Consider the following 12,443-nt stretch of genomic DNA (forward strand, 5'->3'; position numbering starts at 1 on the left):
ACACTTATTAAAAAATATCATTATTATGATTACGATTATTATTACCATTGCTATAGACATAGTAATAATAATAATGATTTGCATTTATTCGAGATATTGTCATTTCCGCGACGCCAAAAGTAATGTTTGTCGGTAGAAATCAACTTGATTTTTTAATCTGCTCCTTTCTTTAATAAAGTGACCTCGCTCAAATGAAAAAAAACAGGTGTTACAAAAAGAACCAAAATGACATACTGGAATAACAGTTAGCATTTAACTTAGAAGGCTAAGGTCCAAATACAACTTAATTTTAGACCCAGAAAGGGTTATTTATTACTATTGACTCTTTGTTTAAATCAGCTGTATGAGTCGCTTTGTATATACGTCACACTGTACTCTGTAAAGTAACCAGGCACATAGCTATGGTCAGCTATGTCATAGTTTGAAAGTGTATTTGGGTAAGCAAACTTACAGGTATTTTAGCGCACTAAGTCCTGAGAAAACATTTTCTGGGAGGTGAGTTATTTCATTGTTATAGAGCGATCTAGAAATGAAAACATGCATCGTAATGTATATGAAAACTAGTCAGAAACTAAGTAACGAAGTTTTATCTCATGTTAACACTACTTTTTAAAGTACACTCAGCAACAGACAGCATTCGAACTAAACAAGAACAATTCCATGAACTAAATTTTAGCTTTTATTGCAGTTTCGTTTTTAGCATTCCCTCATCAAAGCTTTACTCTACTTAGATAAAAGCAGTACAATTAAACACAAATGACCTACATGGAGCCCGCGCGATCGACTAAGAGCGATCAAATCATAGGAAAAATGGATGACAGTGGACAATTCTTTGTGGAGTATCCTTGCGCATAGCCTGCGAACGCAGACGTATTTCCGGCGGTCGTTTCTCTCCCCCGAAAAGTAACGTCTGCGAGTTCGAGCTGCAAAACGATTTCTGTGACGTAAGAATTATTCACCAATCACCGTTTAGCTCTAAAAAATCCAGAACTAACTCGCAGGATTCCTGCGCGGTAGCCACGTATTCTCGTGGCGAAAAAATGGCGGACACACTGGAAGAAGCGTTCAACGACGCGTTCAACCAGGTTTGCAATGTTTTTGGTTTTGACAGTTTGAATACGCACTAGGAGGAGTCGATCAAATACATTGTTCAAGAGAAGAAGGATATTTTTGTAAATCTTCCAACGGGTTTTGGAAAGTCGTTGATTTACCATGCTTTGCCGTTGGTATACTCGTGCTTGCAGTCAACTGACGAGAATAATATCATCGTCGTGATTTCTCCGCTTAACAGCCTGATAAAAGATCAAGTGTTGCGGCTAAATTCTCTGGGAATCACTGCCGTATCTTTGGCTGAAATAGCCACCGTAAAACAAACGACACAAGTAAAGAATGGGGAATATTCAATTGTCTTCGGATCGCCTGAACTATGGCTTGGATACGAAACATGGAGGAAAATGGCAATGAGCGAGTTGTACCGGAAATCTGTCAGAGCAGTTGCTGTCGACGAGGCTCATGTTATTTGTCACTGGTAAGTGTTAAAGTCTCTAGTACGTCTCCGTGCAGTCCCCCATTCTCGTAAATCAGTTGCTGTTCAGACGCATGACATATCTAACAAGTTATCGCCTCCAAATAATGCCAATTTCTTTATTTCTAAAGCAAGCATTTATTCATATAAAACAAGATCATCTTCAAGACTTGACAAACAAATAAATCCTTTTCAATGTATGGTGTAAAAATTTGGAATAGTTTTACCTCGAAAAATTCGCCATTTATCCAAAAACAATTTTAAAATTAAAAACAACACTCTCCTAATCCAAAGACTTTCAGAAGAATTTACCTGTCTTAATAACAAAAATACTTAATAATGTGGCTTCTGATATTTGCACTTTCTATCTTACATGTAGTTTTAAATTGAACCTTATGATACCCAGTTGATATCACCTTCTTGTCAAAATTTGATTTGATGCTGTTTTTTTTTATCCATTAAAAGTGAGGTAAAAGAAATGTTATGGACTTTGGCAAGACTTGGAATGACACCATGTGACTTTTAGATATGAAATTGATAAGTTACATATTTTTATGTTTATAGGGGGCAGTCTCAAACCCAGAAGCATGCTGCCTTTAGAGCGTGGTTCTCAAAGTTGCACGAGTTCAGATCATTGCTTCCAGCTTGCCCTTTTATTGCCCTGACTGCAACTGCTACGAGTGATACCCGTGATACAATATTTGAGTCTTTGCTATTCAATAATCCTTGCACAATCGTTGAAAGTCCAAACAAGGATAACATTTCTTATGTAGTGAACTACATGAAGAAAAACTTGAATTTGTCTGACTACTTTTCCTGGTTAGCTGATGAAGTTTTGGAAAAGGGCATATTGGCAGATAGAACAATCATCTACTGCCAGACAATCAAGAAATGTGCCTTGGTGTATACTACTCTGAAGATTTTACTTGGTGGAAAAATGTATGAAGACCTCGCACAACAGGATCCAAAGAGGGTGCTACTGGAGATGCTTCATTCTTGCACACCTGCTACCAACAAGCAGCATATCCTTGAGTCTTTCCAAAGTGACACAGGATGTATAAGAATTCTCGTAGCAACTATTGCATTCGGAATGGGCGTGGACTGCAAGCAGGTTCATCGAACTGTGCACTTTGGTCCTGCCATGTTGAGGCCTATATGCAAGAAAGTGGAAGAGCAGGCAGGGATGGCAAACAAAGCACAGCTTACCTGTTGTATCAGAGTTTCCAATTAACACATGTGGATAAAGACATTAAAAACTATTTAAAGTCAAAGTCTTGTAGACGTGAGTTTTTGTTGAGTTACTTTGATGTTCACTGTTCTTCCAAGGAGCCACTACATCTGTGCTGTGATAACTGCTCTTTGCAGTGCAAGTGTGGACTCCCAGAATGCACAGTTCTCAGTTATCCAATTTCATCAAAAACCCTAAAGCCTTCCTCTTCAGATACTCAGAGAAACCGCACGGTCTCTACTGAACAAACAATATTGCTTGGAAGGGAACTGAGCAAATTTCATAAGAGTTTGTTGATTGATCTCTTGAAGAGCGATTCTAGTGGAAATTTGAAGCTTTTCAACCATCCCACTTTACTGTTGGGATTTTCAGATGTTCAAATTACCCAAGTCATGGACCATTGCTCAGAACTGTTTACACTTGGAGACATTTGTGACTATGTTGAAATATGGGATATGTTACATGCCCGTAAAATTTATTCAATTATGCAGAAAGTCTTTGGTGACATGGTTGCCACTAATACAAATGAATCTGTGGAAGAATATTCTCCTGATGAGGAAGATGATTTATTATTGCCTGAGGACTGGAATAACCTTCTGTTGGACAAGGAGCTGGTAGAAATGGCTATTGAAGAATTCAGCCAAATTGAAATGAATGATTCAGATGACACATTTAGTGACAGTGTTCTCAAAGAAGTCCCCAGTACTGCACTTACTGCATTAATGAATTTGAGCTTTGATGCAGTCTTGTAACTTCTTGTGGTGGAAAATTTGACTTTGCAACCAATGTACTGCTTTCTGAGTGGTAATAAAACAATTATTCTGTAGGCAAGTTAAAGTGCACCTAACCCCAAAATATTTTTTTCGCTAAAATGAATCTTTGCAACTGTTCGAAATGCATTGCGGTCATTTTTTCATTTTTCTAACAAATCCTGGAATTTTATAGGCTTTGAAAGTTGCGAAAATCCAAGCATCTTTTGTTCACGACCGAGTCAGAAGGGGAGTGGGTCAATTCCTGATTCTACGTCACAATCTACTTTGCATGCATTTTTACAAAGAGTTAATACAATGTAAATCAGTTCGTGACGTAAAATCAGGAATAGATCCACTCCCCTTCTGACTCGGTCGTGAACAAAAGATGCTTGGATTTTCGCAACTTTCGAAGCCTATAAAATTCCAGGATTTGTTAGAAAAATGAAAAAATGACCGCAATGCGTTTCGAGCAGTTGCAAAGATACATTTTAGCGAAAAAAATATTTTGGGGTTAGGTGCACTTTAACATCAATATAAAGGGTACTCAGTTGTGGCTTGTAAAATTCTTTCATACTGAATTTTGTTTAATCTTGTGATCATTTCAGGCTATGGGGTCTAATAACACGGTATTTTATTTCATAGTCCACTTTCGATATATTAAAATTCAGTCGTAAACAAAAGGTATCATCTTGAGGCTCTGGGAAATAAACGCATACAAATCCCGGCAGGTACAAAACGCAGGTCACAGGTCATTGTTTTACTTATACAGAAAGTATCCTAAACATTCATAAAAGCTAACCTTAGGTTAGGCCTAATTGAGGCCTAAAATTACCTTTTATGAATGTTTAGAATACTTTCCTTTAAGCCTAATTAGGGCTAATGTTAGCTTTTATGAATGTTTAGGATACCTTCTGTGTAGGTTAAATAATGACCTGTGACCTGTGACCTGTGTTTTGTACCTGCCGTACAAATCCTTAAATTTATTCCCCAGAGCCTCAATGTGATGCCTTTTGTCTCGGACTGAATTTTAATATATCGAAATTGGTCTATTACATATATGCATGTGGCATGTGAATGGAGACATACATGTATTTCCAAGTACTAATCAAACGTTTTCCTCATACCAAGAAAATGTAAATCAAGAAATGTTTCAAGTCCTGATATAGTACTATTATTTCCATTAAGGACATTGTATTTTCAACAATCCTTAAAGTTCCATTTCCAGAGGTGAGAAAATGAGGAATAAACTACCTAGCTTTCACTCCGAAGGACAGTTTCTTTTTGTGGTCTGTAATCCATGTATACACCTTAGACGCGTCAAGATTCTTAAGGGGATCTCGCTTAAAATGAGTGAAATGTTTGTACAGGCGCCCCTCCTGGTACTTGAAAACCTTCTTTTCGACCAATCCTCTAACAATGTCATCCATGTCTTTCTCTGGGAAACGAGCAATGTGTTTCCCTGAACGTACGGCACGTTGTAGGTTCTTGTCAACCCTACTGAGGATCTCTCGAGCTGCCTTCTCAGCCTTAGCTATTCTTGCCACTGCACTTTCTGTCACATTTACACCCAGCTTTGCAATACCTTGCTTAAGGTAATGGTTGCTATGTTCTACTTCGAGATCAAAAGGAATATTCAATCCCAATCCACCATGGTTGTTGACTGATCTGTTTCATGTAAGACAAGAGCTTCACTCTCACTTAGAGCCCCATTTACTAGAAGTAGCTGATATAGACTCTCTAGGGCATATTTGATGCTGTGAGAATCATCAGCCTTGCACAGTAGCATGAGATACTTGTATTGTGTGATGATCCTTTGCCCATCGCCCTCAGCAACTGCATCTAGGAAGTTTAAGAAGAACAGTCCCTCAGCTAAAAGTGCTGTGTTGTAGTTAAACATGTCATCACCGTTGTTGGAACGTGAGACTTTAGATGGCGTGGGGGTAGAATCATTGTTGTTCTCAGAAATAATCACTGGGGGAACATGACTGAGTTCATGGTTTTTCCGGCTTTTTCCATTGTACTTAAAAGACTTTGAACAGCCGGGGAATCTACAAGGGAAGCGTCCGCATGCATTTAACTCGATCTGACTAATCATTTCCTGCCTCTCTTGGACAGAAATCATAGTTTCGATTGTTTCATCCATCATTTCCTTGTCCACAACAAGTTTGTCCACAACCATTGCTGCTACTTTGTGCAAGAACTGTAGTTTCTCCAACTTATTCCACTTGGCTATATCTTCTGGTATAGGCAGATTTTTGGGTTGTTCCGTTTTGCTGGAAATCTCAAATACTTGAAAAGCTGCCGCTACAACGCGAGCTGTGACCTCAAGAATTAGAAAATCTTTGTCTGGTTGGTAGGCAGTGTGGGGATCTTCTCTGACATTTCTCCGGTTGATAACATTTCTATCAAAGTACATCGTACACTCATCATCAGAAGAACTTCCAGAGTAAAATCTCCTGAAAAGGAGCTATAAAAGAACAAAAAAGGCCCAAATTAACTTGTTTTGAATTTTCCTTTTTTTCTCTTTAAGAAGCTACATTAAGTTCCTAAATTTGTTTTTGTGTTGTTATGCACTGAGGCAAAAATTTAATGTCAAAGTTGGGGGCCTCTGTGAACACAGAAATATTCTGGTTGTTGCTTTTTTCCACACCAATAGTAGCAACAACTGGCATTACTGCTATGTTCATAGGCTTGAAGTATTTGCCATGGAATAGAAATTAAACTGGTGTCTATTAAACACTGCAATACCTATAACCAGAAACCCATAAGGGTTGAAACGTGTAACGGCCCCGTTTCAACCCTTATGGGTTTCTGCTATAACATATTGATGATTGTGTACATAGGCAAAGGTGGATAATCATTCAACTTTAGCATTACCTCCAGAATCGTAACTCCAGTATGCCAGTCCCCAAGCTGCATATTGAAGCCCTCTAAGCGGTCTTCTGGTGTGTACCCATTGGACACTGAGTGGATGCAGTTGACTGCCCTTTCAACAGACAACTGATCACCAACACAAAGCTGGTTAAGAAACTTTTTTTTTCCATCAACCATTGTAAAAGGGATGTATGACTGAAATTTCTTTAGAACATCAATCATGTCATCTGATAAGTTTTCGTTTTTGAATAACACACCCATAGGAAACTGAAAGAAAAAAAATGAAAAAACAACTCACATTAAGTCGTGGTCATTATTAACTGTTGTTTAGTAGATGTAGGACAAAATAATTAACATGTTTTTCGCTTCCCCAAAATTATGAGCCAAAAACTCTTATATTTGTACGACATAATGTCATATATACACAATATGCTTCTTTAAGAGTGTGGTTTAAGCTGGAAGGTGAAACTGTAGCCTGCACGTGAATGTAGATCTTTCAGGCAACATCCAGAAGTGGAACGTTATCCCAATTACCAGGAAAATATTATTTCACTGATGTGCAAAGTTGATTGAATATAATAACGACTGCATTTTCATGCTCAAATTACTAGGTCAAAATGAAGGAAGTACTCACAGAATTGGATTTTTTGGCCATTTCTTTAGAATATTTGTGGGGAATGTGCCTGACACAAACATCTCTCAACACCTGAAAACATTCTACATGGTCAACAAGAATTCTGGATACAAGCACGATGTAGTTTTGACGTTGTTGTTGCTGATCTCTTACAGATGGTAAAAATGTTATGTTTGGCACAGACAACAGATCTCTTGGAGAACTGTCATGTTTGTTCCCTGAAACTCTGTTTTCTACAATTTTATGGTTAACCCAGTGAAAGTCAAAATTTTGTTTATCTTTGCTCATATGTCTTCTCTCCTGTTTGCCATCAATGTTATCAAAGATAATTGCAAATCCTGGATTTAAAAGCTGTCTGGCTTCGCTTAGTTCCATTTTGGCACTGTTCCTTTTCTGATTGCAAACTTCATTACAAGTGTGCCCACTTTCACGACAATTGCCATCCAACATGGTAACCTGTGATGCCTTTTCTGTAATAAACTCCTGGGCTGTAGACATTTCTTTCTTCAGATCTAAAACACCTTGATCATGCTTTTCCCCAATGATATCTAACTTATCGCGAAGCTTACTACTGGAGCAAGTTACGTTCATTTTTGTCAGGCGATCCAGTGTTGCCTACGAAAATAACAGTAGAACAGGGTAAATAGGAGAAGCCTCTGACACCAGTGGAATGTCATATTACTACGTTGTATTCATTATATTATCTATTGTATTTTGGCACTATTTCAAAATCCTCCTACCTCAACCAGTTGCTTTTAATAGCTATAACCAGTAAGAAAAAGGGAGTTGCCAGAAGCAGTTTACAAAAACTATCTCAGGTATAATTATAGCCTGCGATCTGACAGAATTTTAGCATTCCCCGCACATTTATTTCCATACATTCCAACATTGAAATGTACAGGGCACAATCTCCACATATTTGAGCAATAAATTATCATGCAGAGATTGCTAACCACAAAGGCGGCGTTTTCAAATAAATTTCAGTGAAAAAAAATAATCAAAGAACTCACAAAAGGAAACACATTGTTCAATAATACAATCATCTACGAATTCACACACAAGAGAAAATACAACATCCAGTAGAAGATGTAAAAAATTGTGTTTGAATTAAAAAATCAATCAGGGAATCGAACTAACCTCTAAAGACCTTGATTTAAGAAGGAGCCCCAAAATTGTGGCACATCCATTCATGTGGGGGTTCCGCTGCTTTAGCAGTATTGATCCAGCCACTGCAACACTGGGGAACCATTCAGGATTTTCCTTTTGAGAGCTCGCACATGTAACCAAGACGGCATAAAAAATGGGAGCTCTTTCTTTCCACTCAGAGATCAATTTCTGAAAATCAAATTGTGTTAAGTGTTCTTTTGTTGTCGCTCAGAGGAGTGAAGGGTTTCGTCTAGAGCACAATTCGTTCAATTGTAGAGTCATCAGCTGCAAAACTTTTTCCACAATGAATTTCTTTAACGTCTCATTTTTCAACACCGCTCTGGCAATTCGCTGGCAGGAGCCATGGACAATCGCTTTTCCGAGAGATGCAATGTCGTCTTTCAGTTCTTTGCAGATTGATTTGCTGGGATATTCCACTGTAAGACGAACTTTCGTCTCTTTTGCGTCCGTTTCGGGAAAGGATATTTTGTTCTGACTTTCAGCTACGCGAAGCGGGGTTGATGTATATCTTGGGTTAAAACCAGGAAAAGCTCTTTGAACTAAGTTTTGCCGGTTTGATGGAATAAATACTTGTACTGAAATCTGCGTAGGAACGAAGGCACCAAACTGGATAGGACGTGGACCAATTCCAGGACTTGCAACGATATTATTGCTGATTTCAGCTGTGGTTTCCGCAACATGCAAATCAGCAGCGGCCGCACTTCCGAAATCCAGACTTTTTTTCGCCTCCAGTGTGTTGCAATTGTCTTTCGCCATCCTTTTTACACGAAGGGAAACATTACCACCAAAATATCCCCTAATTTCTTCGCTAATTTCGTCCACCTTTTGCAGGGCATTATTGAATCGCACAATACGATTGTAGCACTGCGCGCGACAAATGGCCAGCTTTTCACAGTCGACGTAAACAGAAAGATCAACGTTTGTGGCACGATATACCAATGAACATATGTCAACATTGCTTTTACCAAACACACGTATCTTCTCCTTAGCCGCCGAGAACTTCCCTCTAAAAAGAATGCAGCATTCAAAATCGTGAGGGATCTTCTTGGGAGTTTCGTTCATGGTTGTTTGTATCACTCATAATCACGTTCCACAGCTGAGAATCTCGCCTGTATTGCTTGTATTTCAGACACGCAATTGCGCGAAGTCGCGCAAGACTAACTCGAGCTTGCTTCTATCATACAATTTGATTGGTCAAAAACTAACAAAAGATTTTACGTCACAGAAATCGTTTTGCAGCTCGAACTCGCAGACGTTACTTTTCGGGCGAGAGAAACGACCGCCGGAAATACGTCTGCGTTTGCAGGCTACCTTGCGCAAAGCTGTGTCATATTGTGAATTCGAATTAAACAAGAACAATTCAATGAATTTCATTTTAGCTTATAATGCAGTTTCGTTCTCAGCATTTACAGATCACGGCCTTACTCGATTTTACTTACTTAATAGATAAGAGCAATACAATTAATTCCAATTGTTCTCCATAGGGTCTACGGGATATACTCAGCGCGAACAAATCAAAACAAAAATGGATGACAGTGGATTTGATAGTTTCAAAAAAAACAATAAAAAAAACTAAAACAGAACACCAAAAAGATGGAAAAATCATACAAAATCAAAAGTATTTAAACAAAGGTAAACGTTTCTCAGCGAATAATAAGGCAAGTGACTGGCCCTCACCAACTCGCTAACGCACGACCCGAGGAAAAACTAAGAAGAATATTTCTGGCTAGATACTAAGGAGTACTGTCCCTGGTTTCTGCTGTTAACGTAGACTTTTGATTTCTGAACAAGGATTTTCATAACCAAATCTGTTCAATTGAAACACATACATTTTTCCGTGAGCGTTAATGAAAAACCTTCTCTTTACGGATCACAAAGTAAACAATCGAAGTTTTTGCGTATAGTGTTCGGAAATAATAGAGTTTCATGATGTCCTGATTGTTCTAAATTTGGAGGACTTTTTGAGAACTATAAAATCTTTATTTCTAAATAATAATAATAATAATAATAATAATAATGATAATAATAATAATAACAATAATAATTGCAATAGTAATAATAATAATAATTTTAAACTTACAATATTTTACACTAAAATAAAGATCTTAACCAAGCTTAATTAGACATTATAAAAAATTCCAAATTTAAAGAAAATATTATTCGTTATACCCGTGGTGTACATAGAGTGTTCATTTCTATAATTTATGCAATCATTTGGAGTAAACACTTATTAAAATATCATTATTATGATTATGATTATTATTACCATTGCTATAGAAATAGTAATAATAGTAATAATAATAATGATTCGCATTTATTCGAGATATTGTCATTTCCTCGACGCCAAAACTAATGTTTGTCGGTAGCAATCAACTTGACTTTTTTATGTGCTCCTTTCTTTAATAAGGGGACCTAGCTTAACTGAAAAAAATAGGTTTTACAAAAAGAACCAACATGACATACTGGAAAAACAGTTAGCATTAAACTTAGAAGGCTAAGGCCCAAATACACCTTAATTTTAGACCCAGAAAGGGTTATTTATTACTATGGACTCTTTGTTTAAATCAGCTGTATGAGTCGCTTTGTATATAAGTCACACTGTACTCTGTAAAGTAACCAGGCACATAGCTATGGTCAGCTATGTCATAGTTTGAAAGTGTATTTGGGTCAACAAACTTACAGGTCTTGTAGCGCACTAAGTCCTGAGAAAACATTTTCTGGGAGGTGAGTTATTTCATTGTTGTTAAGCCGTCTAGAAATGAAAACATGAAACGTAATGTATATGAAAACTAGTCTAAAACTATTAAGTAACGAAGTTTTAACTCATGTTAACACTACAGTCGTTTTAAAGTACACTCAGAAACAGTACAGAATTAAACAAGAACAATTCCATGCATTCAATTTTAGCTTATAATGCAGTTTCGTTCTCGGCATTCGCTAATCACGGCCTTAATCGATTCACTTAGATTAGAGCAGTACAATTAAACCCAAGTGACCTCCATGGAGCCCGCGCGATCGACTCAGAGCGATCAAATGGATGACAGTGGACAATTCTTTGTGGAGTATCCAGGCGCAATGCTTTGTTATATTGTGAATTCGAATGAAACAAGAACAATTCAATGAATTTCATTTTAGCTTATATTGCGGTTTCGTTTTCAGCACTTTCTGATCACGGTTTTACTCGATTCTACTTACTTAATAGATAAGAGAAATACAATTAATCCCAATTGTCCTCCATAGGGTCTATGGGATTGACTCAGAGCGAACAAATCAAAACAAAAATGGATGACAGTGGATTTGATAGTTTCAAAGAAAACAATAAAAAAAACTAAAACAGAACACCAAAAAGATGGAAAAATCATACAAAATCAAAAGTATTAAAACAAAGGTAAACGTTTCTCAGCGAATAATAAGGCAAGACACTGGCCCTCACCAACTGGCTAACGCACGGCCGGAGGAAAAACTAAGAAGAATATTTCTCGCTAGATACTAAGGAGTACTGGCCATGGTTTCTGCTGTTAACGTAGACTTTTGATTCCTGAACAAGGATTTTCATGACCAAATCTGTTCAATTGAAACACATACATTTTTCCGTGAGCGATAACGAAAAACCTTCTCTTTACAGATCATAAAGTAAAAAATCGACGTTTTTGCGTATAGTGTTCGGAAATATTAGAGTTTCATGATGTCCTGATTGTTCTAAATTTGGAGGACTTTTCGAGAACTATAAGATCTTTATTTCTAAATAATAATAATTATAATAATAATAATAATTAAAATAGTAATAATAATTATTTTAAACTTACAATATTTTACACTAAAATAAAAATCTTAACCAGCTTAATTAAACACTATAAAAAATTACAAATTTATAGAAAATATTATTTGTTATACTCGTGATGTACACAAAGTGTTCATTTCTATAATTCATGCAATCATTTGAAGTAAACACTTATTAAAAAATATCATTATTATGATTACGATTAATATTACCATTGCTATAGACATAGTAATAATAATAATGATTCGCATTTATTCGAGATATTGTCATTTCCTCGACGCCAAAACTAATGTTTGTCGGTAGAAATCAACTTGATTTTTTAATCTGTTCCTTTCTTTAATAAAGGGACCCCTTCAAATGAAAAAAACAGGTGTTACAAAAAGAACCAACATGATATACCGGAATAACAGTTAGCATTAAACTTAGAAGGCTAAGGTCCAAATACACCTTAATTTTAGACCCAGAAAGGGTTATTTATTACT

The 12,443-nt window shown here is 36.9% G+C and overlaps 1 protein-coding gene across 1 annotated transcript; it reads left to right on the top strand.

The window, feature by feature from the left end:
• Nucleotides 1-1,454: 1,454 nt before the first annotated feature.
• On the top strand, nt 1,455-3,505 carry LOC137986529 (uncharacterized). Its single transcript, XM_068833552.1, has 3 exons — nt 1,455-1,528; nt 2,090-2,711; nt 2,852-3,505. Exons 1-3 carry the CDS (start codon nt 1,455-1,457, stop codon nt 3,503-3,505), a joined length of 1,350 nt encoding a protein of 449 aa, XP_068689653.1.
• The last annotated feature ends 8,938 nt before the right edge of the window (nt 3,506-12,443 follow it).

Source organism: Montipora foliosa, unplaced genomic scaffold (genome assembly GCF_036669935.1).
Source record: "Montipora foliosa isolate CH-2021 unplaced genomic scaffold, ASM3666993v2 scaffold_240, whole genome shotgun sequence".
Classification (NCBI taxonomy): domain Eukaryota; kingdom Metazoa; phylum Cnidaria; class Anthozoa; order Scleractinia; family Acroporidae; genus Montipora; species Montipora foliosa.

What these genes read in the sequence shown, in the direction of transcription:
- LOC137986529 (XM_068833552.1), top strand. Translation starts at nt 1,455, where the DNA reads ATGGCAATGAGCGAGTTGTACCGGAAATCTGTCAGAGCAGTTGCTGTC. An exon ending in GCTCATGTTATTTGTCACTG is followed by an intron (nt 1,529 to 2,089) that starts GTAAGTGTTAAA and finishes TTATGTTTATAG; the next exon opens with GGGGCAGTCTCAAACCCAGA. An exon ending in TGGAAGAGCAGGCAGGGATG is followed by an intron (nt 2,712 to 2,851) that starts GCAAACAAAGCA and finishes TGTTCTTCCAAG; the next exon opens with GAGCCACTACATCTGTGCTG.